The sequence below is a fragment of the Rattus norvegicus genome, chromosome 11 (genome assembly GCF_036323735.1).
Source record: "Rattus norvegicus strain BN/NHsdMcwi chromosome 11, GRCr8, whole genome shotgun sequence".
NCBI lineage: Eukaryota > Metazoa > Chordata > Mammalia > Rodentia > Muridae > Rattus > Rattus norvegicus.
In genome coordinates, this window is record NC_086029.1 from 83,863,886 (window position 1) to 83,877,394 (window position 13,509).

Here is a 13,509-nt window from a genome sequence, read left to right on the forward strand (position 1 = left end):
GTTTAAAGAAAGCCTGGGATTTGTGAAAGCCTGGGATTCGTGAAACCCTGCTCAAAACAAGGAAAACGGGCTTGGGATGCAACTCAGTTGGTCAAATGAGTGTGTGTAGCCTTCACGATGCCCTGGGTTCTGTCTCCAGCACTATACAAACTAGGTTTGGTAGCCCATGCTTGTCAATATTCCTTCAGTGGGTGGAGTCAGGAGGGTGAGAAGTTCAAGTTCATCTTAGTCTACATTACAAATTCATGGCCAGACTGGGAAACAGAAGACCCTCCCCTCCTTGGGAAAAAATAATATTTAAAAGACATGCCTTATAAGGTAGCACACATACTTACTAAGAATTCCATAAGAAGCTCTTTCAAGTCTTGGCTCCAATATGACCAAAAATGGAGGAACAAGGGTTGTGCCAAAAAGGGCCCCAGCCATGTGCAGCCAATTCGCTGCACAAACTGCACCCGGTGTGTGCCCAAGGATAAGGCCATTAAGAAATTTGTCATTCGGAACATTGTAGAAGCCGCTGCAGTCAGGGACATATCTGAAGCAAGTGTCTTCGACGCTTATGTGCTTCCCAAGCTCTATGTCAAGCTGCACTACTGCGTGAGCTGTGCCATTCATAGCAAGGTCGTCAGGAATCCATCTTGTGAGGCCCGGAAGGATGGAACACCCCCACCACGATTCAGACCTGCTGGCGCTGCACCACGACCTCCACCGAAGCCCATGTAAAGAGGTGATTTCATGAAGGCAGAAAAAAAAATACCATGGAAAAATAAAACTGAAGTTATACTTTATGTGGCAAAAAAAAAAAAGAATTCCATAAGAGTATTCAAAACAGGCTGATCTTTTAATTCTAGGCTAGACTGGTCTACATAGAGAGTTCCAGGGCAGACAGGGTTATGTAGTGAGACCCAGTCTAAAAAAAAAAAAACAAAACCAAAAAGCCAAAGAAAGCAAGCAAGTGACCAACCAACTGCCAAGGACCAGCCTCAGCTTGGAGAGGGGATCCTAAGGAAGGGGGTCTTTGAGAGAAATGACTTGAAGTCAAATGTGGGTACAAAGCTGACAGCTTTGTCTTCTACTTGAGATGCCTCTCCAGACAGCTGTGTAAATAGCTCAGCTCTAGCATATCAAACCCCAGTCTTTTATTTACATATCAATTCAATCATTACTCCAGGTTCTCTTTTGATTATCCCACGAACCAGCATTTATTTTATGACCTTAGGCCCTAGACTTTTTTTATTATTATTATTTATTTATTTATTTATCATAGTACACTATGGCTGTCTTCAGACACACCAGAAGTGGGCATCAGATCCCATTACAGATGGTTGTGAGCCACCATGTGGTTGCTGGGATTTGAACTCAGGACCTCTGGAAGGGCAGTCAGGGCTCTTAACCACTGAGCCATCTCTCCAGCCCAGGCCCTAGACTCTTAGAAGATGGCAAATACACTTGTTTTAACATTGATGAGTTCAGAGATCTGCCTGACTTTGTAATTATAGACAATAAGCTAGCTGGATGGGATCTTGCCCTGCAATTGCCACTAAATCTCTTTATCTCCTTCCTTAACATCTTTCTGACAAGCTGGGTCATTAATGCAGTTGTCTCTGTTCTTCTAAGTCTGTGAAGCCACTCATACGATTCATATTGCATCATTATATTTTTGTACAGTTGAAAAATTATATATTCTGTGTTTTCAGAGTTCTTTCCCACAGCCTTAAGGGTTGTCCTGAAGGTCAAAGTGTTTACTATTTGGCTAAAGAATATTAAACACACCCTCGCCTCCCAGATACATGCTGCTTTTAATTATCATGGAGAACATGAAGCAAAATAAATTATACAAACAAGTCCCATGCCCACAGCAACTGTAGCATTCTGGGAGACCCATGTCCTGCTAGTTCTGCTCCAGGGATGGGAAACCATCACATTGTCCTTTCCAAGGCCATGCAGGACTCCACAACCAACCAACAACAAAAGAAGAAACTAGTAGGGCTGGGAGGTAACAGTGGTTGAGAGCACTAGCTGCTCTTCCCAAGGACCCACTCATATCGGACGACTCACAAGTACTTCATCTCAAGGAGGTCTGGTACCTCTGGCTTTCCGTGCATGGGCATTTACATGTACATGCTCACCTCACTCCTACCGTATAATTTAAAAAATAAATCTTAAACAACAATGACAAAGGGGGGGGGGTTGGGGATTTAGCTCAGTGGTAGAACGCTTGCCTAGCAAGTGCAAGGCCCTGGGTTCAGTCCCCAGCTCCAAAAAAAAAAGAAAAAAAAAAAACAATGACAAAGGGAGGCAGGGAAGTGTGTATGGTCCTGAGTCTTACAAGAAAGGATGGGCTGTGGGTTTGAGAGTTATTAACGTACATGCAGATGATAGCTACAGCCATGGTAGACAAGGTTACCTGGGAAGAATATGTTACTGCATACACTAGAGGTTATCTTTGGCTTTCAGGCAGTGTGTGTGTGAGTGTGCATGAGTGTACATGAGTGTGTGTGTGTGTGTGTGTGTGTGTCTGAGAGAGAGAGAGAGAGAGAGAGAGAGGGAGGGAGAGAGAGAGAGAGAGAGAGAGAGAGAGAGAGAGAGAGAGAACGAGAACAAAGGTTTAACGAAGAGGAAGAATCCCAAGACTATATAATCGAACATAATTGTCTTAGTTAGGGTTTTACTGCTGTGAACAGACACCATGACCAAGGCAACTTTTATAAAGACAACATTTAATTGGGGCTGGCTTACAGGTTCAGAGGTTCAGTCCATTATCATCAAGGTGGGAGCATGGCAGTATCCAGGCAGGCATGGTGCAGGAGGAGCTGCGAGTTCTACATCTTCATCTGAAGGCTGCTAGTGGAAGACTGACTTCCAGGCAGCTAGGATGAGGGTCTTAAGCCCAATGCCCACAATGACACACTTACTCGAACAAGGCCACACCTCCTAATAGTGCCACTCCCTGGGCTAAGCCTATTCAAACTATGACAATAGTTGACAGAAAATGTGATAGAAAGGGGGAGAGATGGTGGGTGAGGAGGAACAAGCCTGCAGTCTCATCACCCACTGGAGGATTGCCACAAAATTTTAAGCCATTCTGGGGTACATAGTGGGTTTCAATCAGTCAAGGTAACATAGAGGGGCATCATCTCAAAAGTAAATAACGGACTGGAGAGAGCTGACAGCCTTCCAGAGTGTCCAGGTCCAATTCTCATCACGTACAGTGTAACTTACACCTGTCTATAACTCCAGTTCTGGGAGTTAACAACCTCTTCTGACCCCAAAGGGTATCAGGCAGGCATGTGGGACACTGACATACATGCAGGTAAAACATTCATATATGCGTGTTGCCTTAGTTTGAAAATTTTGGCTGCATCTTGAAGTCTGGGCTTTTCAAGTTTGTTCTGGCTTGTTGTCTTGAGACAGCGTCTCATACAGTCAAAGTTGGCCTTAAACTCACTATGCTTCTACCTCCCAAGTGCTGATTGTTTGTACAGGCATGAATCACCAAGTGTGGGCTTGTAGTGTCTTTAAAACCCCAACTGGGCTGGAGAGATGGCTCAGCAGTTAAGAGCACTGACTGCTCTTCCTGAGGTCCTGAGTTCAATTCCCAACAACCACATGGTGGCTCACAACCATCTGTAATGGGCTCTGATGCCCTCTTCTGGTGTGTCTGAAGACAAGACATCTACAGTGTACTCATATACATTAAATGGCCTGTAGAATGGCAGGCAGGTACCAAGCCTGACCACCTGTGGGTTCCATCCACAGCATGCAACCAGAGAACCAACTCCAAAAGATTGCCCTCTGACATCCACACTTGTGCCAAGATGTGCCCCCCACTCCCACAAATACATTTAATAACAATTTTTTTAAAAAGCCTGAGTGCATTGACCATAGAGCTTTAAGTAGGTGTGCATTTTAGACAGGACTTTGAGACAGGGTGGAGGATGTGTTCTCCCGAAGAAGGCTGTTGGAGGCTGCCAAAGCAGCATAGTTTAGAAGGGATGGGTGCCAGAGGAATGGAGGTAGGAATTTGCTGTGAAACAGATAGGGTTTGGTGACTCATCACCTGTGACTCATCTATTCCTAATTTCCTAATTCAGATGGTTATGTGATGGTGGTGCTAATAGTTTTGGGTGGGGCAGTTATAAAGGCAGGGAAGAGTTCCAGTTTTGGATACACTGTTGGTGTTTCTCTGTGACCCCCCATAGAGATGCATGACAGGCAGTTGGATATTTGATTCTCTGTTTTGTAAAAGACATCTGGCTGACGTGGGAGTTCAAAGCAAGGGTGGAGATGATCCTCCCAGAGTGAGTGAAGCCGAGTGGGTCCAGCTGTGGGCTTAGGATGCCTCACAATTGCTGCCAACTTAAGGATGCCACTGAGGAAGGCAGAGGTCTTAGTTACAGTGACTTGACAACTGGGAGAGCCTCTGCAGGCTGAGGAAGGAATTTCAGAAGGTGAGGACACATCCACAGTGTCAAATGGGACAGAGATGCTGAGAGGTACCGCTGAAGACAGCTCTGCCCCAATGGTGGATGACACGAAGGCCAAGGGTTACTGTCAATTGAGCAGTGTGTGTGTGTGTGTGTGTGTGTGTGTGTGTGTGTGTGTGTGTGTGTGTGTGTGTGTGTGTGTGTGTGTTTGTATATTCCGTTTGCCAAGAAAGAGTTGAGGAATGAGGAAGTAGAGGCCGTCAGGGAGAGACCACTGTTTAAGAGGGTCAGAATCACTTGATGGCTAATTGAAGAGGGCTCTCTAAGTGGATGGTTGGCTTGACAGTTTTATTTATAGGACCTGAAGAGGCTTGAGCTTGTTTAAGATCTGAGAGGTTAAATAACCTGCTGCTAAGGGAGCTGGGAAGTAGTGTGTGCAGGATTTGTTCAGCCCTGCCCAGGCTTCCTCAATTCTGTACCATTTACTTCAGCACAAGTGAGCTAGGAAACACATTGAGAGCTGAAACACAATGGCGAGCAGGAGTTGGGAAGACACAGCTGTGGTCCATCTTCCTTTACTGTGGTGTCCACATCACCTGGTAGAAAGAAGTCCATGGCTGCTACCCAGGCCCCCAATCACCGCGGTTGGAAAGCAGGGGCAGCATCCTTATTGTTCCCAATGAAGTATATTAGGGCCATGTATCTAGGGCACATTACTGACCCAAATGCGGTGCCATTCTCCACTGTGGACCAAGAGGTTGGACGCTCCATGCCTCTCTGGTGGACGGTGACCAAGTGTGGGAACAGAAGTTGAGGGCAAGCTGTTCCCTCCTCTAAGACAGTTAAGTAGCTAAAAGTTATGTTTGAAGGAAGGCGGGAGAACAATAACGAGTGATGTCCAGGCGTCTGGGATGCAGGTGAAGTCGACTCAGAGTGGAAAGATGGCGGAGCTGGTAGCAGCAGGTGGCAGGCTCAGCTTCCCGCGCTCAAAAGAGCGGAAGGCAGTGAAAACCAAAACCGCGATTTGAATATCCGGGCGGGGCAGTGCCCCAAGATAAATCTCTTGTGGAGGGAAGTATTTAATTTGCTTCCAGCGCTGTCGGAAGAAACTCCTCCCTAAGGCCGGGCTGTCTCCCTTATGGAAGCTTTCTCTTACCTACCTGACAGTTCTCTGTCCCACTCCCGCGGGCTAGGCCAGGAGTTCCATTGGAATTAAAGTGTTTTGTTTTTGGTGTAGGTGGGGATAAAGGAGGGAAAGAATCTGGGTCCGGAGGAGCTAGGAGCTAGGACTTCGCTCTCCACCTTGCTAGCACAGGCGTCCTTCTGATTGCCACTCTAGACAAGCCTGCACTTATCACTGGGCCTCAGTGTCTTTGTTTAGAAAATGGGACTTTGGACTATGCTCTTCTTGCGTTGCAAGCAACACACAGTTGATCGCCTACCGCAAAACGTGTCCTAAAGAGCATCCCGCTAGCGGTTCTTGCTTAGGCGGGCTGGGGGCCCGTAAGCGGGGAGGTGGGCGGAACCACAGGGTTGCCCCGCCCCCTGACGGCCCCTCCGCGCTGGGCTCTGGGATGAGGCAATCACGTGACCTCACATCCGGCGCGGGAGTCCTGAGCTCGCGGGGCGCTCCCCGTGTGCCCGCCGGCCCTCCCCGCAGCGTGACCGGGCGCCGAGGCCGCGGGGAGGGGGTCTGCTTCGTCGCCGACGGCGGGTGGCCGCTTCGCAGCGCAGACCGCCTCCCTCCCCTGCCGGTCTTCCGCGCCGCGCTCCCTTGTTCTCGCCCTGCCGGGCTGCACGCCGTCGCCGCTGCCGCTGCCGCAGGCGCCGACAGCGGAGCGCGGGCGCCCCTGCGCCCGGTGCGGCCCGGGCCCCGCCGCGGCGTCTCTGTTCCCACAGCCGGAGCCGCGACGCGCGGCGGCGGACCCTCGAGCCCGAGCGACCCGCGGCCGCCGGCTCCGGCCGAGGGCGATGGGGCTGGGCTGAGGAGAGGCGGCGGCGGTGGCGAAAGCGGCCCCCCGGCCCCCTGCGGCCTTTTGGCTGCCCGGGCCGGGAGGCCGCGGAGAAGTCGGCCGGGCGGCGCGGCTGGTGAGTGACTGGGCGAGCGGGGTGTGGGGCCGGAGGGGAAGGTGATGGAGAGGCTGGAGGCGTCGCCCGGGTGGCGGGTACCAGGTGGATCTACGGCTACTTCCTCGACCGGGATCGGACATCACTTCTCTGGGAAGGGGTGTGTGACAGGGAGAGGGTGCGAGACCCGGTACTGTCTGGGAGCACGTGTGCGTGTGGAGGTCTGGCGTGCACCGGCTGCGTGCGGGCCGGCCGGCCCGGTAGGCCAGCTGGTCTACAAAGTCCAGAAGGTGATGCGTGCCCAGAGCAAGAATGTGGGGAGGGTCCCAGATGGGTGCGTGTGCCGGTGCTGACTGTCTGAAGCCACTGAGGAGTCAATTACCCTGGCTATCAGCACACTTTACACTGATAACCGAGGTCCAGAAAGGAAAACGGACTTGAGGTGTCAACACTCCAGATTAAGAAGAGAAAGGCAGGGCTGTGAGGAGGACTAGAAAAACCCGGATCCCTTTGCGCCTCACGCAGTCAGTCAGACTGTTGGCCTGGTGGGGTGTGAAGTTGGGAGTTGGGGAAGGAATAGTATTTGGCGATTGACAGTAACTGTTTGGGGCTTCCCAATTTGGAAAGCTTTTGTGACAGGTGTTCATTGTTTACTTTCCCCTTAGGTCTGACAGAATCATCCTGGGATCTTGGTGTCTGGACATAAGAGGTATGAATCACTTATATAATTAGCTCCTAATCATTAATGTTTTAGAGCTATATTTAGTGGTTTGTGTTAGTACAAAATGAATGGGGTATGGAGTCATAAACCCAGAAACTTACATGAGTCTGAACTGAATGTAACATAAGATTATGTTAAGGGCGCTTTTGAATCTATGGAGCAGGACATCAGGAGTGTTTAAATTGAAGAAAGGTGGGGGGTCTTTCGTGAGGAATACAGTTCTAGAAGTTTTGAGGCTAACATGTAAGTTTATTATTGTTATTTTTTACTTGCATATATGTTCGAGTATGTATGTGAAATACGTGGATGCCTTTGGAGGCCAGGCCTTTGGAAACCGGAGTTACAGGTGGCTGTGAGCTGACTGCTGTGGTTAGGTACTAAGAACAGCAAGCACTTTTTACTGCTGAGCTGTCTTTCTATCTCCAGTGTAATTTTATTCTGGAAGGGCCGGCACATCATTAAACGCGCTCCACCTTTGATTAGAATCAAACCTTTTTGCTAAAACTGGCATCGGTTTTGTTTTCTTGGAATACATGTACATTCTTTTGGAGGATTGTTGCTTTGCTGAATAGGCTATAGTTTCCAAAATTGATTGTGTGGACTTCTATCCCATCAGGGTTTAACAACAACTTCAAAAGTACAGTTTCTGGAAGGTTTGTTTTTTTGTTTTTTGTTTTTTTTTTCAATAGTAAGTTGGTTAATGATTGTTGTAGAAGAAGAAAAAAAAAGATATTGCTTTAGCCTCCTGAACAGTTGTATTACAGGTAGCACCGCTAAGTTTCCCCTAGAGGATACTATTTCTTTTCCTGGTGTTAACATCTGCTCTCCCCAGCTCCCCACCCCCACCTCCAATCATTTCTCTTTAGATTAGGTTGAGGATGGAGTAGTTGAGATTTTTAAGCATTGTTAGATCAGCAGTGCCTGTTTTGGTTATGGGATTAGGCAGAAAACGTGATAATTTATTTGCTTCTTTTAAGTACAGTTAGATGAAAATATTAAGTGGCAGTATATTTTTGAAAACAGTTGATTAAGTTTTAGGTTGATGGAGTTCTATGATTGATTTCTTTGCCCAGGCCAACCAATAACAGAAATTGAAATCTTAATTTAGAATTAGTTTGAGTGAGATGATATAAATTCCTATATTGGTATTAAAATAGTTTCATAGATAGAAGAAAACTCATGTCCAATGAGGTGCTTGGTTCTGTTACCCGATATTAACTCTAACATAGTTCAGCTGGTTTCTTTTGTCCTTAATAACCATGTCATGCTTCTTCTTTTTTTTTTAAATTATTTTTATCTTGTATATACATTAGTGTTTTGCCTGAATGTATGCCTGTGTGAGGTGTCCAATCCCCTGGAACTGTAGTTGTGAGCTGTCATGTGGCTGCTGGGAATTAAACTGGAAGAGCAGCCAACGCTCTACTGAATCATCTCTCCAGCCCAAAATGTTTATTTTTCAAATACTGATTCTTCTGTGAATAAGTGTTTGCGGTTGGGGATATAGCTCAGTTGGTAAAGTGCTTGCTACTGTGTATGAGGCCCTGGGTAATATCCTGGATGTTGTGTGAAATGCTTGGAATTTGTGCAAGGGAAGAAGAAGTTAAAAGCCTCCTCAGCTACAGACTTAGCTTAGGACTAGCCTGGGCTATAAGAGACTTTTTGTCTCAAAAAAATAAAAGAAATAAAAGAAATAGAAAAGGAAAGGGAAAAGGAAGAAAGTGTGTTGACAGTTAGCAGAACTTATAATAGAAAGAGTTCATGGCATTTGAGAATGACTTGACTTTGTCAATGGCAGTAGTTACTGATATTGTACTATGTACCAGGCCCTAACATAGACGCTTGGTAGTTATTGAACTTCTCTAGATCAGGAAACAGGTTTTGCAGTAAGTTCCTAGTTACACACTTATACAGCCAAGAAATAAGAACTGCTTGTAGGTTGTGGTTGTCTTCAAAATCCTTAACCTATAAGTTACTTAACTGTTATTTTTCCCCTTTCCAGAGAGAGGCTTGAGGGCAAACGAGTGCATGTGAAGGAGGGAGCCCTCAGCTATCTCTTCCCGGGTTCCTTTCTTATCCTATTCATTGTGCCTAGAAGATAGGAAATAGAATTTCACAGTGATCTTGGTAATGATGGTCTTATACAAAATGGATTCTGTGTTTTGTGATAACTTGAATTTGAATTCAGGGCTTCACAGGTGGTAGGCAAGAACTATTCAGAGCTACATCCCTAGCCCAGCCACTTTGTGTTTTTAAATAAGATTTTTGGTAGAGTCTTAATGCATTTGTCCCTGTTGGCTGACCTTAGATTAAAATTCTGTCTAGGATTCCCAAGTAGCTGGGATTATAATCCTGTGATTTTAGGACAGGGTTATTTGGTAGTATGCTTGGTGGCCTGCACTAACTCTAAGTACTAAATGTGAGACCTTGTATGTGACTAGACCATACATTGAGCAGAAGTTAGCAGCTTATCAGTTATTGACAAGAACACTCTTAAAACGGAGGTATCTAGTGTGTAACATCTGTTAAGTTGATGTGCTCTAAAGTTCTAGTGCTAAAGTGTATTCTGAGTGCAATAGTTTCCCTTCTGTACAGCTCCCACCCATAGTTTAACCTTCGCTGGTTTCAGTTAATGATCGTTTAGCTGTGGTTTGAAATCATTAAATGGAAAATTCCAGAAATATACAGTCTAGGCCAGTGGTTCTCAACCTTTGGGCTTCAACCCCTTTGGTGAACATTTATCTCCAAAATATTTACATTTACAATTTATAACAGCAAAATTACATTTATGAAGTAACAATGAAAATAGTTTTATGGTTGGGGGCGTCACCATACCCTGAGGAACTGTTTTAAAGTAAACATTTTAACATTGGGAACTACTGATCTAGAAACTTCAAGTTTTGTATTGTTTTGAGTAGTGATAAAATTTTATACTGTCCCACTGTTCTGGCCTAGACCCTCGTCAGCCCGTGGTCTAGCACACTCATTGCCTATTCCTACAAGTTGGTTATTAGTCATTATAAGTATCTCTACTTATTTATATAGCTAGCAATTCTATTGCCCAAAGAAAAACTAGAAATTGCTTCCTTTAGTTAAGATATTTGAAGAGAAAAGGTAAAAGATCATATCTACATAGCATCCAGTATAGTATAATGTGAAGTTGCTTCATTATTGTTGATAACCTTACTGTGCTTAATTTTTAAATTAAACTTCCTCATAGACATGCATGTATAGAAGAAAGCAGTATATCTAAAGTCTGATACTACCTCAGTTACATGTGTGCAGTAGGAATTCTTGGACTGTCCAGTTGGTTCGAGTACTATTGTATGCCATATCTGGTCTGGTTTAAGTCTTGATCTAAGAGGTGGGTTACAGGATTTAGCCTCTGTCTTTTTTGTGACTTTCTATTAATCGAAGCAAATTTGGTCTAAATATACAGAGTAATAACTATGTAGTCTTGAAAGCCACGTTCTTGCCTTTCATACTTCTCTTACTTTGAGAGAGAAGTTCAGGATTCAGGTACATGTTTAGGTTTAAAAAAAAAAAAGACCAAGTGTTCTGGAATTATGTAATTCTTTTAAAATTTTTATTTGTAACACATATAAGTGTTTTGCCTGCATGTATATTTGTGTACCACATGTGTGCCTAGTGCCTAAGGAAGTCAGAAGGGGGTGTCCAACCCCTGGAACTGGGGTTATGAGTGGTGAAGGTAACCAGCTGTTATCATAACAAAAACCATGATTACTATTCTCCACTATTATGGGTCATATTGGGATCTTTAGTAGACTCTGAATGAGTGCTAGGAATTCAAGTTCTGCAAGAGCAGCATGACTTTTTTGATTGTTTTTTGGTTTTTCCAAGACGGTCCCTAATCCTGGCTGTCCTTGAACTTCCATGTAGAACAAGAGCCTTGAATGTACAGAGATCCTTCTGCCTCTGCCTCCCAGTTTCTGGATTAAAGGCATGTGCCACTACTCCTGGCCATAACAAGTGCTCTTAACTGCTGAGCTACCTCTCTAACCCGTTTTTATTTATTTTAATCAAATATGTGTATGTGTCTGTGCTTGTCTGTGCATAGGAGTTCAGATGCCTACAGAGGCCAGAGGTGTTAGCACCCCTGGGAGTTGGAGTTACAGGAAGTTGTGCACTGCTTGGGTATTTGAAATCATACTTGGGTACTCTGGAAGAGCAGCAGTGTGTGTTCTTAACCATCAAGCCTTCTTCCAGCCCCAGCTTAATTTTGAGTAAAGTAGTTATTTAAAAGATAGAATGTCTTGAAGTTAATGATAACCTGGTAACCATTGATAGAATTAAGATAGTTAAAACATTAGCATTACTGATATTAAAATAATGTATGCGGTTAGATAGTGTGTATGGTTGGACACAGTGCTGTGAGCCTGCAGTTCATGACTGAGGGGACTAAGTTGAGGCACATGGATGATTGATGATAGGAGTTCAGAACCAGCCTGTGAAGTTTACTGAGACTAGCTCAAAAAATCAAAACAAACTGGGTATGGTGATGATGATTTGTAATCTCAAGGAGTTGACAGGAGGTTCACTGAAAAGTCAAGGCCAGTCTGGGCTACTACCTAACATGACCCTAGCTCAAAATAACAAAACAACAAAAAACAAAATAACAAAAAAGGGTAAAGTATCATGAATAGTAGTTGACAAAAATATGATTACTACAATGATCAAATTTATTTTTATGATAATTACTACTTAGTGTAGAAAAATGGAAGTGAAGAAGAGATCTATTCAAAAATGCAATGCAATATCTGAAGCAAGTTATTTGAGGATGGGAATTGCTGGAGAGTTCCACAGAACAATTCTAACACCAGATCTGAGACCAATCCATAGGTCATATTAAAATAGGCCTTAGGGAATAAGACTAATTTTGTTAATTAGAACTTTCTCTTATATTCTGTAGGTCTTCCCTTAGAATGAACAGTCAGGTAACACACAGAATAGTTATGAAAGAAAGTTTTACAAAGACTGAATTGTACCTTAATAGTAGGTTGGGTTTACTGTTATTTAGTTTTTCTTGTTTTCTTTACAAAAGTATTGGGCACTTAAGCAAAGGTCCAAGAGTATAAAATAATAATGCTGAGAAGTAAGACTATTAAGACTGGCCCTTACAGACATTGGTGTCTGGGGAGGGAAATGGTAGCATGTTAATAAAGGGTCTCGGTCAAATTCCTGTCTTTGTCAGGTAGGTGTTCTTTTCTTCAGGGTCTTTATTCTGCACTGTACCCAACCTGGCAGAGGTGAAAATAGTCTAAGGAGACATGCGATCATTGAGCTATTGAAACAGTGGGCTCCTCAAAATTGGAGCTCCCCCAGGAATCTTATGTTTGGAGAAGGGAAAGCAAGCCTAAAGCCTAAGCCCCTATGGGGAGAGGAGGGAGGATGGACACTCCTCCCACTCATCCAGAAATTCCTTAGAGATGAGAGACGGTGGAACCACACCATGACCTAGACTGGTTAGTAGAAATAGGTAACTCCAGCCCTCTTCTAAACTTTAACCTCATGGTAAGACCCAGAAGATGTGCGTGGCCAGGGTCACTGCATCTTCTTATCCTTTCTCACACTATTTGACTGTCTCAGCTGGGTTAGTGCATACATGTAGAGACTTTTGCTCTAGCAGTGTGGCTGCTCTGGCAAAGGATCATAGACCTTCCAGGTCTATGTGATCTGCTCGAATGAAATGCACCTTTAATCCCAGGAGACAGAGGCAAGGCCAGCCTGGTATAGAGCAAGTTTCAGATAAAGAAAAGCTTAGATCAGGCATGGTGGTGCACACCTCTAATGCTAGCACTCGGGTGAGAAGCACGCAGATCTCTGAATTCTAGTTGGTGAGTTTGGTTAAGTCAGTGAGTGGAGTTGCAGTGCAGTGGAGTTGCGACCCTTTGAGTTCATGCAGTTCAGTACAGGTCCACAGAGGCAGTTGAAGCCAGAAAATTAGGAGCCAGAAGATTAGAACAAATTGCCAACATATGTAGGTATTGTGTGTATATATATGCACGCACTTGTGTGGAGGCCAAAAGACAACTTGTGTTTGTGCAGAGGGGCTGTGGTGGTGGGGTGATAAGGGTCAGAGGTTGACATTCTTCTTTGTGTCTTCTTTGTGACTTTTCTACCTTATTTTCTTGAGACAATGTTTCCTACTGAACCTGGGGCTTGCTAATTGGCTAGATTGTCTGCAAGAAAACCCTATGAAGCCCTGGGGTTACAGATCTCTGCCATTTCTGGATTTTAAATGGGGCCTGGGGGTTCAGAACTTAATGCTTATACAGT

General features: G+C 44.8%; 2 protein-coding genes across 8 annotated transcripts in view; both read left to right on the forward strand.

Moving 5' to 3' along the window:
* Atp13a3 (ATPase 13A3) overlaps window positions 1-13,509 on the forward strand; it is an 86,175-nt gene that overhangs the window by 3,161 nt on the left and 69,505 nt on the right. For 5 of the 7 annotated variants that reach the window (XM_039088616.2, XM_039088615.2, XM_063270761.1 and 2 more), the window contains exons 1-2: window positions 6,008-6,515; window positions 7,160-7,203. The gene's annotated coding sequence lies outside the window, so the exon portion shown is untranslated. Of the gene's footprint in view, window positions 1-6,007; window positions 6,516-7,159; window positions 7,204-13,509 lie in introns of those variants that run through there. The other 2 variants (NM_001109369.2, XM_063270760.1) reach the window with 2 other exon arrangements.
* Rps26-ps13 (ribosomal protein S26, pseudogene 13) lies at window positions 253-803 on the forward strand. The gene has a single exon (XM_221359.9). The coding sequence runs from the start codon at window positions 307-309 to the stop codon at window positions 721-723; it is 417 nt and encodes a 138-aa protein (XP_221359.1). The 5' UTR covers window positions 253-306; the 3' UTR covers window positions 724-803.